The sequence below is a fragment of the Poecile atricapillus genome, chromosome Z (genome assembly GCF_030490865.1).
Source record: "Poecile atricapillus isolate bPoeAtr1 chromosome Z, bPoeAtr1.hap1, whole genome shotgun sequence".
Lineage (NCBI taxonomy): Eukaryota > Metazoa > Chordata > Aves > Passeriformes > Paridae > Poecile > Poecile atricapillus.
Window position 1 is genome coordinate 93,445,350 of NC_081289.1, and position 16,844 is coordinate 93,462,193.

Genomic DNA, 16,844 nt, shown 5'->3' on the forward strand with positions numbered 1-16,844 from the left:
TGTACGGCCAAGGATGGATATGCCTGATTTCCCCCTGGGAGTGGAATCCTGGGTACAAAGCATCCCTTTTCCACAGGCCTTGGTTAGGAACATAAACATCCTCTGGAAGTCAAACTGTGCAAAGTATTTTTGCAGTTTATTGTTATGGGAGACCACAAGCACTGGACTGTGTCAAATAATAACTCTCTGCAAACATCCTCTGAAACCTTGTTTTACAAAAGGATTTTAAATACACATAAGAAACAAATCATTTGGCTTACCACACATTCTCCCTCTCAGCACAGAACCAGGCCTGCAGAAAAGAAAGGCCTTCTCAGTCTCCAGTGAGTTGGTGTCAGCTACAATGAGTTCAGATGCAAACTGAAAAGAATACATGGGTTCCTTATTGAGAGTTCTATTCAGCCTGTTTGTGATGGTTTCCAGGGTTTTAAGGAGCCGTCTCTGGTTTTCCAGTTCCAGTGTATCATTCCTTTCATCAGGCAGTGGCACGCTAGCTGGAATATAAACAGCAAACACAAAAAACACACAGATTTTGCAGTCAGCACTTCCAGCAAACTCTGGAATTTATCAAGAGTGCACCACTCAAGCTTGTCAGTGGAAAGTGAAAAGGAGACCATGCGCAGAAAGCTCTCCATGAACATGAGGCTGTGATCTCTCCCTCAAGAAGAGTCTGCGACAAAATGGGGCTATGAATGTGTCCGGAGAACTGCCATCTGCATCTTCACCAGGCTCCTGTGAGCTGAAGAAGTTTTACTGAATGTATTAGGGACACAATTTTTAAAAAGAAGGAAGAAGAGAAGTTCAGTGTCTTGGCTTGTCTCACCTGTGATGTTAAATATTAACTTGATTTTTTGGTCAGTCATTGGAACATTCAGCTTATGTCTTTTGACTCGAGCAGGTGCTGCCTTTACAGAGGCAGTGAGATGCTTGGATAAGTCTTCTCCTACTGCATCAACAAAATCACCATAGGAATAATCCAGGTGGTTTGCTGTTCCCCAACCAGCAGGTCCTGTGGGACATCAAGAAAAAAACAAAAAGAAAAGCAACATCATGTGGAAAATAAGTACCCCTACTTATTTCTAAAATACAGCTCCAGTATAATCTGTTTGAAGCTACAGATGATATGTGTTGACTTTGACTCTGTACAAGTGGCTACTGTACCCGCATTTTACTAATGAAAAATCTTACTCCTAACTGATATCCTAGAGGTCCTGAGTATGGAGAAATCAGTCAAAGCTTTAAAGAACTAGTTATAAAAGTTACATGTTGCAATTCTTTCTCTTCCTCTGTCTTGCATGAACCTTCACCTGCACTCTCACCAGCAACTTCTTCAACAATTCCATTTTGCCCTTGATTCCACTTGCTGCTTACTAAAACAGCACAGCCTTTGCCATGCCTCTATTGCATCTTTGTCTAACAACTCCTGGACAGTTCTAATATTGTCTGGCCCCTCAGAAAAGGCATCACCTTATGTGTGTATTACCCCCAGACAGCCATTTCTTGTTACGCACAGGGAGGCAAATTCACCCTTGTCTAATGTCCTTCATTACTCTAATATCATTTCAGTCAAAATATTTTCTTCTACTTTTTCATAATTACTAAATCTAGAGGGATGCAGTCTATTTCATTGATCAAGATTGTTTTTTAAAAGACATGAGGATACAAAAAAAAAAATCTGCTAATTTTCTGTTAGTGTCACCAAGACTGTGTTTTATTTACAGTGGTAACTAGGACAAGTTAACCCCACAGTTTAATATTGTGTGAGAGTTTCACAATTAGTTTTCTAAACTGCTGTCTCTTATGCCTTGGGGAGAGCTCTCCTCTCCTGCTTCCACAGTGTAAAATTATGAGAAACTCCTGAAAAATAGCAACAAGGTTATTCTGGTAAGAGGCTGACATGAACCAGAAGGGAATAGGATGTTACATTCCATGTCTGTAACACTGCTTTTTCCACATGCCTTTACAGATTAGTTCCAGCTGTCATCAGCATTCATCCTTACCCTGATGACAACTGCAGACTGAACATCCAGACCTGCCCCATGTCTGAACACAAACAAATGCTCTCAGAGTGAAGCATTATAAAAGGTGAGCATAAGCAGGAAGTTCTACCAAGTAACTCCACTATAAACCTGTAAAAGAGACACAGTACTATGACAGATTCTGATGTGGATCTGCCAAAATGGCTCCTGCTAACACTGGTAATGTAATTTATCCACTTTCATCTTTTCTGCTCTCAGCACCCCTACGGGACTCAGAAAGGCCAAGAATAACAACAGTACAACAGGGAGACTAAGCTGTTCAAAAATGGACTGAAATTGACAACTTACTTACTTTGGAATAAACCAAAGTGGGGACAGCCACTAGAATGGTTATGGCTTTCACTCTGATATAGCCACAGTCATGGTGCAAAATCTGCCCTTCCAAGCAGGAAGTACTTTCAGAGCGAATGGGCTTTCACAGCAAATGGGCCAGCTTAGGTGCATATAGCTTTACACAGTGAGGATTCTGTGCAGATCTAAACTGGCATCACAGATGCTCTTCATTTTCTGAACAATCTCCAAATCTAGTTATTGTAGCTTTTCAGTATTTTGATTTTAAACTGCATGTTTTTAAGAAGTTCCTTTTTTCTAAGCTAACCAAGCAGGTTTCTAGAAGCGTGTGTGCGCACGTGCCTTTTTTCCCTCCCCACCATAAGGCATCCCAAGAAATCTTCCTCCATATATACGAAGCTGCATTGATACAAGACATTGAAGAGTTCCACAACATTTTTATAAAGCCTTTATGTAATTGCTTATTATCTTATGAGTACCACAGTTACTTAAAAAAAAAATCTCACTAAAGATATTGTGGCAGGAATCATGAGCTTTAAACCTGGATGGCTAAGAACCTATGGAATCAATAATTACCAATGGCAAATCCATTTTCATAATCATAATTATATTCCAAGCAGTGCTTCTGTGTCTGATCTTCCAATCTGCAGTCAATATCATCGACATCATTACAGAATGATGGGACCTTTCAACATAAAGAAGAATGACTTTAAAAACATAAAACCACATAGCCCTCTCTCCTGACTTATAAAAACTTCTAATTACAATGTAAAGTGCTGGTTCTGTCACTGACACTAGATTTCCCCTTTCATGTCTCTTATAGCCTTGGACAGGTCTGCTAGAAGACGTATGTTTTATTGATACAAGTTGGAAATAAGAAAGCAACTTACACAAGTACAATCTCTTCATTAGAGAAGATTTTTTTTTTTAAGAAAAGATGTCAATTCATTACTCTTACAATTAATCATTCTTGCGTGCCAGATCCCAGAAAACAGAAATAAATTCAGGCATTTTTCTCCCTGCTGAAGAGGACTGGAGAGCTCGTATTTATAAAGCACCTGTGTTTTTTTCCAGCTATGTTACTTGTAATTCTGTCAGGTTTACAACAATGCTGTCACTTTTTTCTAGGTATCAAACCTTACTTCTTCACATCCACCTCTCCCTACCCATGGAAAGGGACTTATGCACCCAAAGATCTCAGAGAAGTGTGAAAAAATCTCAGGAGGACAGAAATCCCGTGTCACACAACAGAAATCCCATCACACAATAGAAAAGTAATCAGAAATATTTCTGATATTGTTTATTTTTTTCCCTCCACAAAAACAGTGGAAATGGATTACATAAGAATAGATAAATGCATTATTTTTTATAAAGTATGCATTTTTTGCTTTTTCCAGAAAGGTTTCAAGCAAACTGGGCCATAGGCCATGTTTTGAAATTGTTTTGCTTTGTCTATATGAACTTCTATTTGAAAGATCTTCCTGCCCATTCATTCCTACTTTTCACATCTCTAGTAGAGTTTCAAATTCTTGAGAACAGGAATAAACATATTCAAATCAGCTTTTCTGAATGTTTTTCCAGACCATTGCATTTTGATGTAATTGCTTGGAAAGGTCACTACCCATTTTTTCCTTATTATCTTTTACTTGCCAATAGGAACGCTCCAAGCACTGGAACCTGGTGGTACCAGGGAAAGAAACAGAAATAAAACCAGTCAAGATTTCTCTACTGGAAAGAACAAATCTGAATCAGGGCAAGAGAGTAACAGACATTTACGTTCAAGTGTTACACATTGCCTGACATGTCACCTAAGATGTTACTGACATATGTTCCAAAGTTGCAGGAGTTTGCCCATTATCTGTGTGCGCTAACAATGTTTTTTAGTTAGGAGAAAACCTTTTAGAAGAATATGGGCTATGTTCTGCAAAAAAAACTGTAGATGCCCAGTGTTCTCCGCTAGAAAAAGGATGTTTCACTAGGCCTGGACATCTACTCTTGGGATCAGAAGTTTCGATGTTTTGCTGCTTCTACTTTTCAGCTGAGGACAGATTTGTGGATTGACAGGGGAGATTGTGATATTGAAGTGGAAAGCAAGAGCCATGGCAAAGAAGAAAGATAGGGCCTCTTCAAAGTCAGTATCATGCATTTAATGATAAGAGTGAGAACTCAGAAACTCATGAAACCTGAGCAGACCACTGCTGCTGGATTTAAGTGCCTGGATGTACACAACGAACATCGTACATATGTATGTTTATTCATACTATTTGGTTATATATTATACACATTCTATATAAAATGCATTTATTTTATGATCACATCCAACTTTCAGAAACAGCATTGAGAGGACAATTGATTGGGAGTTTCAAAACTGCACAGGATCTCTTTGGAAGCCTACTGAAAATCTACAAGTTGCGGATCCCTAAACTAGTTGGACACTTGCATAAATTCTGTCCCATACAAGTCCACGTTGAAGACTAAACTGAATTACATTAAAATGCCAGTGAATCATCTTTTTTTTTAAAAAAAATAACTTGTCACCCTCTGAAAAAGTTCAGATTTAACTTACAGACCTCTGCTGTCAATTTCCTTGTACAAAATTAGTTATTTGGAAAAAGTACAATATTTTTCAAGAAGTATGTAAAGGGAAGGAGTATTTACTAACCTACCATTTTACCAAGTGCACTCTGAAATGCATCAGTAAAGCTGTTTAGGAGATTGTTGTCATCACATCGCGTTGCTTTGTAGAGCATTTCAAAGGATTTGAATCCATGGTTTGCAAAACGATTTACTGAAAATCATTGGAGACATAAATGTTTACTGATCAGTGCAAGAGCTTGAGAACTAAAATCAAGACAATTTAGGACAAAACTGGAATACAAGAAGGTATGAAGCATAGTCTTTCAATCAGCAATCCAAATGGATCACTTACATCTCAGTCAATGATACGACTCTTTGGAAGGCATGAAATTTACTGGAAAAGAAAGAACTGAAAACTCAGGTCACTTTTCTACTTCAGCATTTTCGTAATGGAAGAAACCTATGAACTGTCAACAACTCTCTTCTGCCAGCTTCTGAGAGGAAGGCAATAAATATAAAAGCCTTATTACTAATGCTGCTAGACTAAATATAAAAATTCTTATCCAGAAATTAAGCAAAGTTCCAAAGTGTCCAAGTTATGGATTTTGAATTGGTAGCTCTGAAACACAACTATCATTTGTTCATAGCTGAAACATTGATCTTTTATTGCTCAAACCAAGAAACTGACTCTGATGGAAGTGGATGCAACGTGGTAGCAAGACTGGCTTAAAATGTAGTTCTAATACATTTATTATAAAAATGTCACCAAACTTGGAAAATTCTAGCACTGAAGTTTTGCATGTGTCCTTCTCAAAGAAAACACATAAACTCTTCTAATCTGGCAGTAATTAGAAATGTAAGCACAGCACACACTATGCATTTCAATCAGTAAATTGCAAAGACTGTTGTATTCCTATTAAAACAACACTGATAGTGTTTGTTAGCAAACTGTTTCAATTAACCTGTTTGCTTTGCCATCTTTGCTATTTTGTGATTCCTGGGACTGAAATTCACAGCTATTTTTGTGGTTTAGACAGCTTCTGAAATAAGATCTTTACAGACTTCCAAGCATTATTTCACAATATTTGTAACAAGTCAGAGGCAGAGGACAAAGAATATTTTTTAGGATTAAATAGAAGTCAGTTTTTCTACAATATTTTCATTTGCTTTATCAATAAATATATATAATGAGTTATAGATTAATTTAGTAGCAGTAAGACTTACAAGAGCAGCTAGGCCACTCTGGAGAATAAGGTGGCTTCCAGAGACCATCATCATATGCACAATAGTAGTTTTCACTTGATCCTTCTGCAAAGCTGTAACCCTCTGCACAGTGCAATGAGCAATTAACTCCTGCTTCATCTGATGTGCATATAAAATCACCATTCACAGGCTCAAAGGAAACTTCACAGGGAGAACCTATGAAAAACAGGAATATTTAAATATTGATTAATGTGGTGAAATAAGTGATCCTTCATGAAAACAGCGCTGTCAGGATTTCCAAAAGTACCTTGTATTGACTTGATCTTGCCTCTGTTGAAGCAGTGGAAGTATTATTTGCTATATCTATAAAGTCAGGATCAGGCTACTGCTAAATAAATAACTCTCAAATTCTGCCATTGCAATAGGAAAACTAGAAACATGAAGACTTAAAAAAATGTTATACATATGAAAAACTATTTACTAAAACAATCTAAAATATCCAACTAAATTTTCACACAAACTTTATACAATGAATTCTAGTAAACTATATTACATCTTGAATTATGAAACTAAATATTATGTTTCCTGCAACATTGCAATAATGTATAAATTAGTTAGAATCATCTTAGGATAACCTCATAACCTCAGCTATGACTCATTTTTCAGGCCAGCTGTGAAGGAAGTTGTGCATGTCTGTAAATACTATGTCACAAACACTGAACCACAAAATGTCTGAGATGGTATAGACCATCTCATTGATAACAATGCCAGTTCTAAGCACTGGCTGGTTCTTGCTAAGATTTAGAGCGAATCACAGACTAGCACATTCATTTGCAACTTATCTTTCCTGAAAGCTAGAACCAAAATTCCAGTCTGCATGATTTTAAATTCTCCCTTCACTAACAGATATTTTATACAGATGTCCAACTGAGACACAGAAAGTAGAAAGCAGATATAAAGTAGATTTTTCATTCTTAATAATTTATCTGCCAAATTATTGTATGGATTTTTAATGAGAAAGGGAACCGTGGGGAAGAGATGTCTATGCAATAGACAAAATGAAGCAGTACATCTATAGGTATAGGCATATTCCAAAATCAAAAGAGTGTTTTATTATCTGCTGGAGTATTTGCATGTAATTAGAGAAAAATTGGAAGAAAGTTTTCTTTTTAACACAGATTTGAAACAAGATCTGAGTAACAACTATTAATAAATTTCATATGGTATTGCAAAAACTCTAAGTTTTACTGCTTAATGAATCATAATTTCAATGCTTTTATACATAATTTGAATTTATAAAACCAAATTCACTGCTGTGCCACTTCAGCCATAGACAATTTATTTGTTGGTACTAGAAAATATTTTCTAGTTACTTAGTAACTTGCCTTCAAGTTACCTCAATATAAATTGGGAATAACTGAATGAGGAGGTAGAGCAATCTTGTATCCTTCATGATATTCAGCTAGAACAATGCCAGGTCTTGGCCAGAATTTGAAGAAAAACACACCTTTGATGAAAATGTGGATCTCACATGTCCTGTTATTGCCAGAAGGATCCACAGCTGTGTACTGGACTGTTGTCTCTCCTTTGGGGAAGAGATCTCCAGGTGTATGACTCCTAGTGACAGTCAGTGGACCGCCTAGAAGAGTTAAAAGACAACCTGAAACATCAGTAAATAAAGGAGTGTTGCTCATACACAATCTTGACAAATGGAAAAGGAAAAGGCAGCAAATCTTCAAAATTATGTGTCCTTAAAATAACTAATTAAGAGGAACCTCAGCAAATCTCAAACTCCAAGGGATCAAGGGTGAACAGGTGGAGTTCCTTAGCCTTCCACTGTTACATGTATGTTTTGGGGAGCACTATCTCACCTGAATTGTCTGAAAATTCTGGTTCTTCCCATGTCGCTGGGTAGTCATTCTCTGCTGCTTGCATGGGTGGTGGAGATCTGCATCTGTCAACTACAGGAGGTTCTGCGTCTGCAGAATTTGAAAGGACGGCATGACATTAGATTACAGAACTACTGCCACACTCAAATAGCATCTATAACCAGAACAGCAGCTTTAATTTCATATTGGAAGATACAGCAAACGTGCACACTTGGAAGTTGCTGCAACTGGAAGATCCTAAGCAAAAGGTAAGAGTAATTATTCTGATGAATGCATGGTTTCTGCAGTGTTTGCCTTCTACAGAGCAAACCTTGGACTACCTGCAGGACTCCTGAATAACACAACTGTCTGACAGAAATCCTTGAATAATGATTTTCATCTGTAATATGTGTGGACTTTGGAAACTTTCTTGGAGTCTTTCAAGAATTAAATAGAGATTTGTGATGAAGGCGATAACTGACAACACAATAAAACATTTAATAAACCACTATGAAGAGTAATCTTAACAGTCAGAAAGGACAGCAGAATAAAATACACCCCAAACTGAACATTGCAAGCAGCGACTGCACATATGCAAAGCCTTTATGGAGATGACAATACTCCTGGGCTTATAACTGCACACATAAAGGCTACTATGACTCACAATCTCTGCACAAATAAGAAGTTTCAGCCATAACAGACAGGGTTTCCAGTGATTTTTACCAGCACTTACCAATAACTTTGACATTGAATGTGCACCTTGCTTCATTTCCTGACTTATCGGTTGCTGTGTAAGTAATGTCAACTTCACCAATTGGGAGAAGAAATGGTGGTATGTAAGCAGGGTTAACATGAACTGAGACCTGTGATAGGAAAACACCCATCATTTAAAAGCCAAAGCTGGTTACTAATCATGATATTCATGTTTCAAATAGTGGACAGAACAGCGTCCTTCAATGACAAGCCCGTTCATGCTGAATGCAAATAGCCTTTTAAAATTATGAGGATGGACCCTACAGCAGAGTCCTCTATGTCCCTTTTCAAGTCTGCCTTCTTTACAGCAGCAGGGATGTCCCCAGTCAGGATGTGGACTCTGAACTGGTGCAGATTACAGCACTTTGCATTAAGAAAATTCCATACTGTCCCTTGTTTGTCAAATGGGACTGAAGGCACACTGTGTCAGCTTAGAATTGTCTGCTGACAATTCTCTGCTGCAGCAAGGGTAGCAGACCTAGGGGAGGACTGGAGCAGACAGTCGTGGGCCCTAAGTACTTACATACCCATTTTTAATGCATGCATGTGTATGAGTCAATAGCCCACAGATGCTTCAGTATGGCACCTGGCTTCTATAGTTCCCTGTGTCAGCAGAGCTATAGTATCTAGCCATAGCTATTCCACAGAGAATAAATAATGTGTGAACTTAAATCTCTTTTACTGTGATCGCTCAGTTTCCTAGTGCAAACAACTCCTGCATTAAAAGCACACACAGACTCACTGCTCCTCTGCTGACTCCTGATAAAGCATTCAGTTGCTGTAACTTGATCATGCCTGAGCCTGCAGGGAATGTTGCTCTTTATGAAACAGCTCTGGAGCAAGTTTTCCTGGTAGCTCCATTTCCAGACTCCCTGACATGTATAGTTGCCAATGGCCACATTTCTGAACTTTGCACAGGAAAATCAGATTTCTCTTTCTCACCCAGGAAGCTGAAATTAGTTTTTACTTATCACAGTGTGTACTTGTTAGCCTCTTAGATTAATGAACTGGTTTAGTTCCTTCTGAGATGAGTTTATTAAACTTATTCACATTCTAAGTGCTCATTTTTAAAGCAGCTGTCTTCATATTATAAACAAGGGCACATTCTTTCTTTTGACCACATAAATTAACCATATGAGGTTTTACACACTGAACCTCTATGCAGTACTCTGTGACTGTATAACTCTAATCAAGACAGAAAATGCTGAATTCTCAAGATACAAACTTTCTAGAAGATTTTTCTTCTGCTTATGCTAGTGGATCATAAAATTAATTGAAATCAGAAAGACTGACTCCAGTTAAATAAATAAAGATTTTGACTTGCCTCTTCACCAGAGTTGTCCTCAGCTGTTGGTACCTGCCAGCTGATATTAGCAGAGTTATGGTGTTCCAGAGTCACAGTCTCAATATTGTCTGGGCAGTGAATCCGAGGCGCTTCAATATCTAAACCAGAAAAAGACAGTCTGGTTTTATATGTGGTATCACAGAAGTAAAACCTGATAACCACTCTTTTTCTTACTGCCTGGAATATGTACATATTTTTCTCCGCCCCTTTGTAATTCATGCCTAGAGATTCACACATGAATAGTAAATTCTCCTGCTGAAAGGACTGATTTTTGCTGTATTTTTGTTTATCACTGAGCACAATGATATTCTGGTTTCTACATAAAACCAAACCCCAAGCAATAAATAAGAATACATTTTTTTTTATTTTATTACACATACCCTCCTTCTCTATCCTTTCCCTGTTCAGACACATGCAGATGAAAACAGTTGTTTCTGACAATCAGTGATTAAAAATCCTGAAAGTATTTGTGACATGATATAGATACCATGAACAAGACAATAGTGACTCAAATTCTCTGGACCATGCTGTGGAACTGACTTAAAAGTAGCAATGTCAAGAATTCAGGCAGCAGTTGCTGGAAATGTTCCTTAATAAGCTCCTGTTACAAGGTATTATGTAGGACAAATGGAGTCTTCTTGTGACTTGTGACGATGCCAGATGGTTCCAGAGGACTGGTGGTACAATATGGGTAACACCACCACCAACAAGCGGTGTGTTACTACACTTCAAGTTTCTCTGACAATCTTGAAGTGCTTCTTCAGTTCCCTGGCACAGGGCCTCACAAAACATTTGTGGTCAGGGGACTTTATCACTGTAGTGCTTGATAAATGGTCTCTAGAATCATAAGACAAGGACACATTTGGCTCTGAACTCATCTATGCCCAAGAGGCTTTAAAACAACTCAGAACTGATATCACTTTTATTTTTATTATGAAATAGTTCCAGTAAAAACATAACTCAGGCAATTAAGTTACATAATTAAGAATGCAAAGCACTAAATACATGTGATTTTGCCTTCCTTTGAACCCATTCAAATGAAAATTTTATTAGAAATGCACTCTTATAAATAACTGCCACTTATGGTTCACACTCCCTTGACCACAGCCTTCAGGCTGGGGCAAATTCCATTTAAAAGTGAAATTCTCTAAAAAGACTAATAATAAATAAATCAAAAAGAAAATGGCTCTTTTGAACTGGCCAAATATGCTGGCAGCAAAACAGAGAAAGACAAAAACAAGAAACAAACAATTGAAATAGAACTGTTCATTCTTACTCAAAAAGAATAAGCTTCAGAGTTTCTCATTGCCTCCCACATTAGGGGCTTCTGCACTGCTAATATCTAAAAGCTTGAACCCAAGCCATGCCATTTTATCTCGATCTAAACACTTCAGCTGGTGCTGGGATCACATCAAATATTAAAAACTGTGGTTTGGCCCAGGTTTACACAAGAGATTCAGAAAAACAATGTGGTACATCACAAAATGGGAAACAGTATGTTTAAAGAGAGAGAGAAAATCTTCCTGGCCTGTACAGAGAAAAAAAGCCTCAGTTTCTGTAGTGACCTGGAATGATGACTGGTGCAAGTTTTTTGTACTGTTCCATCACCCAGTGGCTGGCAAGGGCCCCAGTTTTGGGGGGAAGAAATAATTCTCAGAGCACAATAGTTCATGAAGAGGTGAAGAGCATATTCCCAGAAAAACTTCTGTTTTTATCCTACTATAATCCAAAGCCAGACCCTCCCCAGTTCAGTTATCCATGTGTGTAAGGGAATAAATAACCTAACACTTCTGGAATAGGTGGGTAAATATGGAAGAACCATACTGAAATGTATGTCACTGTCTTCTGCTCAACTTTACACTCTGTCAGCCAATACACTTGGTGTTAGTGAATTTTGGCCTTAACTCTTGTGCATTGCTGCTTGGGGCATGTCAACAGCCATAGCCACTCAAAGACAGCTAAAATGAACATTTCTCTATAGTCTGTCTATCAGCCAGGGCTTACACAGCTTGTAAAGCTCTGCTCTGGCCATAGAGTTTACATAAACTTGTGCTAAACCAGTAAGGACAGTATTACCATTATTATTTTATTAGAAGTGTGGGTTCCATTTTGAATATCTTTAAGCTATGAGCTTTCACCTCTACTTTGAAATTCCAAATTTACCTGCATGTCAGGCCTTTTAGCAGGCAGCATCCTAGCAACTGAGAGATGGAGCCCAGGAAAGGCACTTGGTGATGATCACTACAAGGGGACACTCAGGGGACCTCAGAACTCCACATTTTTATTACAAGGTACAAGTAAATCTGACAGGCAAACTGTAAATGTACAGGCAATACTTCTTACACACTGTTTAAGTTGTGCTTTCCCCAGCTGAAGCCTGTCCTCACTCAGTTATTTGCTGTGTGCTTCCCTTCAATTCTGCGCTCATGTATACACAGACATGATTTTGTACTGGTCTCTACCTTTACACAGAGCTTCCTGGATGTTTGCACTCCATCTCCCAAATGAAATGCACCTTATTTCTTCTCTAGCTCCAGACAGGATGAATCCTTGGGGACAGCTCAGCTGGCACACAGTCCCAGAAATGGTGGGCTCCAGCCCACATCTGGGAGGGAGAATAGTCACACCTGCTGGTTTCTGGAGGATGGGACAACGCTTTTCTGCAAGAGAGCAGTAGAACATGACTTGGACATAACCAAAGGACACATTCAAACAAACCTGCAAACAAAGTCATGTGGACAATCAGTGGGAACACAAAGTACACAGTCTTTTCAAGAGTCTTTAGGGGTATGAGTGCACCAAAACATTACAACCTGATTAAACTTTGCTACTTGGCTTTCAATTCTGACTAAAGTAAACAGCAGCCATTTTATCAGGTCTTCTGTTTCCCTGTTCACACTCTTCACTGAAATAGAAATGTGGTAATTTTCATGCACATCCACTATATCTCACTCTCTAGATTAGCCTTTTTTTTCCTCCCCCCTTCTTCTTTTCCTTACAACTTCATCTTTCATGCCTTCTTTGCAGTTGCATTTCCTTGCTTCTATGAAAACCAGACCATAGCAGGAGAGAGAGACTAGAAGAAGTATCTGTAGCTTTCTACATCTTCTATACTCTATCTTGAAATAAGAAAGGGAGAAGAAGAAGGATACTCTGTCATGAACTCTTTATAGGTTAAGGATATGACACATGATTTTGCTTACTGCATTCCAAACCAAATGGCATCGGACTTGGTCTTGTCTGTGCTCAAAACAGCTGGAAAAACTCAGAGTGATCATAGGAAGCTGAGCTCTGTAAAATCAGGAAGGGTTGATGGTTGCTTAAAGGTTTAAAATGGAAGTTTTGAACTATGTTATTACTAGGGTTCACTGCAAATCCTGAAGACCCCTTTCATCAAAGCAAAAACCATTATATATTAAAAAAGGTTCACAAAAGCTTTGTTTCATTCTTAAGGTTGTTTTTAGGAATGTTATTTTTACTTCAAATATGGGGACATTAACAGAAAGGGCAAAAAGGGGTATCTCATGGATGCGGTTTGTACACTTTCAGTACTGTTTCTTACAACAGATAACAGGCAAACACACAAGAAAAATGGTTCCTTTACTCAGAGGAAGAAGGCTCTATAATTTGTATAAGTATACAGAAAACTCTTTATAACTTGTCAGTGTAGAAATCAGATGGGTCTTTATACCAAGAGAACACAAAAAACAGCCCAACCCAGCTACACAGAAGGGAAGCTATACTGAGTTCTTAGCAATGGTTTAATGACAGAAAAGTGATTCACATTCAAAACACTTCACATTCCTTTTCTCTCCTTTCCTTTCCCAAAATGTGCAGCAAGCAACTGAAAACTGTTTTTTATGCATGAAACAAATTTAAAGATTCCAAGCATTCTGTGTATTTCCTGAAATTTAAACCCTCAATGCTGAAATGTTTCAAAGCCCAAGCAATTAGTAACTGCACCTCATTCCAATAGGACTCACAGGCCACAAACACTTCTAACATATTTGCATAGTTCAGGCAGATACTGCTGGCTATGCAAGGTAGAACAATTCCATCAGGAAAAAAAAACAAACCAAAGCCTAAGTTTTGCTTGCTCACCACATGCAGGTAACTGACAAATAGTAAAAAGACCACAAATTCTAAAAACAGTATTTGTAGAGGCAAGCTAAAAGCAGTAAAATGTATATTACTCTGGGATCAAGTAGAGAAACTGTGAAACATGTAAGCATGAAAAGCAGAGAAAGTTGCAGCTCTCTGGGAAGCAAAAACAGCTGGGCCTCTTCCTTAAGACACATCCAGCTATACTGGAAAAGTCTAAGTAAAGTAGAATCCTGAAATGTCTGACAAAAATCAGGATAAAATTTGGTATATCCAGCACAAGGGAATTTCTTTTAAGTAGGACAGGAAAAGCAGCTGTAATAGAGTTGTTTAGACTTTTTTATCTGTGCTCAACTCCAGAATTTGATCAAGCTGATCCAAAAGTCTGGAATTCATTAAGGGTAGAGGGATATCCATGCCATTAGTTATATTAATAGGGAATTAGTAGAGAAGAAGTATTTCTAAGGAGACGCAACCACCTGCAACCACCTATGATGAAACACAACACTGTATTATAATTCTCAGCATCAAAAGGAACTTGACAAATAAGATTACAAAGCAAATCATGCCTCCTCCTTTCAATTCCTTTGCCAAGATTGTTTCAGGAAAAAAATCCAGTCAGCTGCTATCAGAACCGTGAACTAGTAATTCTTTCAACGCTAGATGGCATCAACACCCTGGATGTCATTTGTCTTTTTACTTCACTAAACCTTGAACAAAGAAAGGAGAAAAGCATCTTGAATAATTTATTGATTTTAAAGTGATTGATATTAAACTTTTGCTAGTAGGTAGGAAACACAGGAGCATGGCAATGGAGCTTTCCTGGTTTTGTTTCTTCCCCCCTAAACTGGACAAATGACAAAGCTTCACTTTTCAGCAGGTATCTTTTTTGTCAACCACCTATAAAATATACGTAGCTTTCCCAGAAGTAGCTCATTGCTAACAATACCTTTAATGAAAAAGACAAAAATTTAAAACATATGTAATATCCAAACTTGCATTACCTTCCAGTCTCTTGGAAAGAGATGCACAAAACAGACACCACAGAAGTGACTGTAAACAATCCAGGAAATGTTATGGTACGGTGTAAATTATGGTTACACATGGCTGTGGTACAGTCTCAGTGAGCTAACTTGCAAATATGGCAAACATTGCACTGATGAGCAATCAAACTGAAAAGCATTCAGAAAACCAGCCAGAAGGATACACTGAGGTCCAAGAAGTCTGTTTCAAGGTAACAGACTGAAGACAACTCCGTTTCAGTTTTCTAACAGAAGGATATGAAATCAATAAATCATTAATTGCAAATGCCTAAATCTAGCAGAATTTCCCGCCAGATTATCTGCTTTTATATAGCAGATTGTAAATAATTGGAGCTATATGGACTAAAAATAAACAGACAATACCTCCATGGCAATGATGATCATTCAGAAAACATGTACAAAGGGTAACTTCAATCTTCAAGAGGAGGATACTATATTGGCGTTCTCATTTACACCTTTCCCTGAATACAACTCCACATATTTATGTTGAGCCAGAATTTCAGCAAGCTTGTTCTAAACACCTGTCACAACAAGAAGCAGCAGAGATGCTTCCTAGCTAACACTCTTTCCTTTCTGACAATCAAAGGTAACTTTCTCACTAAATTTTTCAGACTCAGCAAAAATAAGATATTGCCATGGGTAATCCAGGAATTGAGGCAATATTGCATGGTGTGAAGAAATCTTCTGATAGAGAGTAGAGCTGGATTTTATTAATCAAAATGCTAAGCTAGGAAGGATGAATTCAACTGATGAGTATGGTTAATCTTCTAATTATAATATGCCAACAGGATTTCAGGGTCCCTTCCTTTTGAAGTTAATTGATGTTTTTCCACTGATTTTAACAGAAGAAAGATTAGGATCTCTTAGCAAACTGTCTTGTTAAATTAATTCTTGTGGATTATTTTCATATTTTCAGAGAATGTACTTAGAGTTAGAAATTTATGCTTGTCTCACACAAAGTCCACATTTTTAAGACTGTAATAATTTACTGTTGTAAAGAAATAGCCAGAGGTTCAAGTGAAGTCACCCTACTGGCACTGCATTTACTGGATCCAGGTGACATATACTTCACCCTCACTTTAGTCAGCACTGGATCAACTCCTTTATTGCTGTACTTTTTTTCTTTCTTCAGTCTATTCTTGGCAGTGTTTCAACTGTATTTCATTGTCATGTAATTCCATACCTGTCACCAGTCCTAAACAGATAATTCTGAAATATACAGTCCTTTATTTTTGGAATAGCAACACATGCCCACATATCCCTGCACAGCTGGTGTGACCTCTGAATCCTAACTCGGAGGTGCTTAGCTCCTAACTTGTGTAAACTCTTATTTCCTTGCTGTGAGTCCAGCGGAAATGACAACTGCTGCACCTTTAGTCAGCACTGTCAGTGCCTGGCTAACATAAGCTAGCCCTTGCCTGCAGTTCAACTTTAGCTTTATGACGGTAACTCAAACTGCTGGTTGTTCATGTTTAATCCCTGAACCTACTGCTTCTATGTTTCTTGCTGTGTGACAGTGTCTGACACTAACGAGATACAACAGCCTTTGAGTAATCAGTATTCCATGTTGTATTTAAATTATAAATTGTTCACTTTCTCCATTTACAAATTCCTTTGCCCTTCC

At 38.0% G+C, this 16,844-nt stretch overlaps 1 protein-coding gene across 1 annotated transcript in view; it reads right to left on the bottom strand.

The window, feature by feature from the left end:
* Nucleotides 1-16,844, bottom strand: part of SVEP1 (sushi, von Willebrand factor type A, EGF and pentraxin domain containing 1) — a 119,716-nt gene that overhangs the window by 56,917 nt on the left and 45,955 nt on the right. The window contains exons 7-16 of the mRNA XM_058826325.1: nt 12,539-12,736; nt 10,056-10,174; nt 8,712-8,841; nt 7,982-8,089; nt 7,618-7,749; nt 6,132-6,326; nt 4,997-5,118; nt 2,907-3,015; nt 824-1,009; nt 261-494 (exon numbers count right to left, since the gene is read on the bottom strand). Of these exons, the coding sequence (XP_058682308.1) occupies nt 261-494; nt 824-1,009; nt 2,907-3,015; nt 4,997-5,118; nt 6,132-6,326; nt 7,618-7,749; nt 7,982-8,089; nt 8,712-8,841; nt 10,056-10,174; nt 12,539-12,736 (1,533 nt within the window). The remainder of the gene's footprint in view (nt 1-260; nt 495-823; nt 1,010-2,906; nt 3,016-4,996; nt 5,119-6,131; nt 6,327-7,617; nt 7,750-7,981; nt 8,090-8,711; nt 8,842-10,055; nt 10,175-12,538; nt 12,737-16,844) is intronic.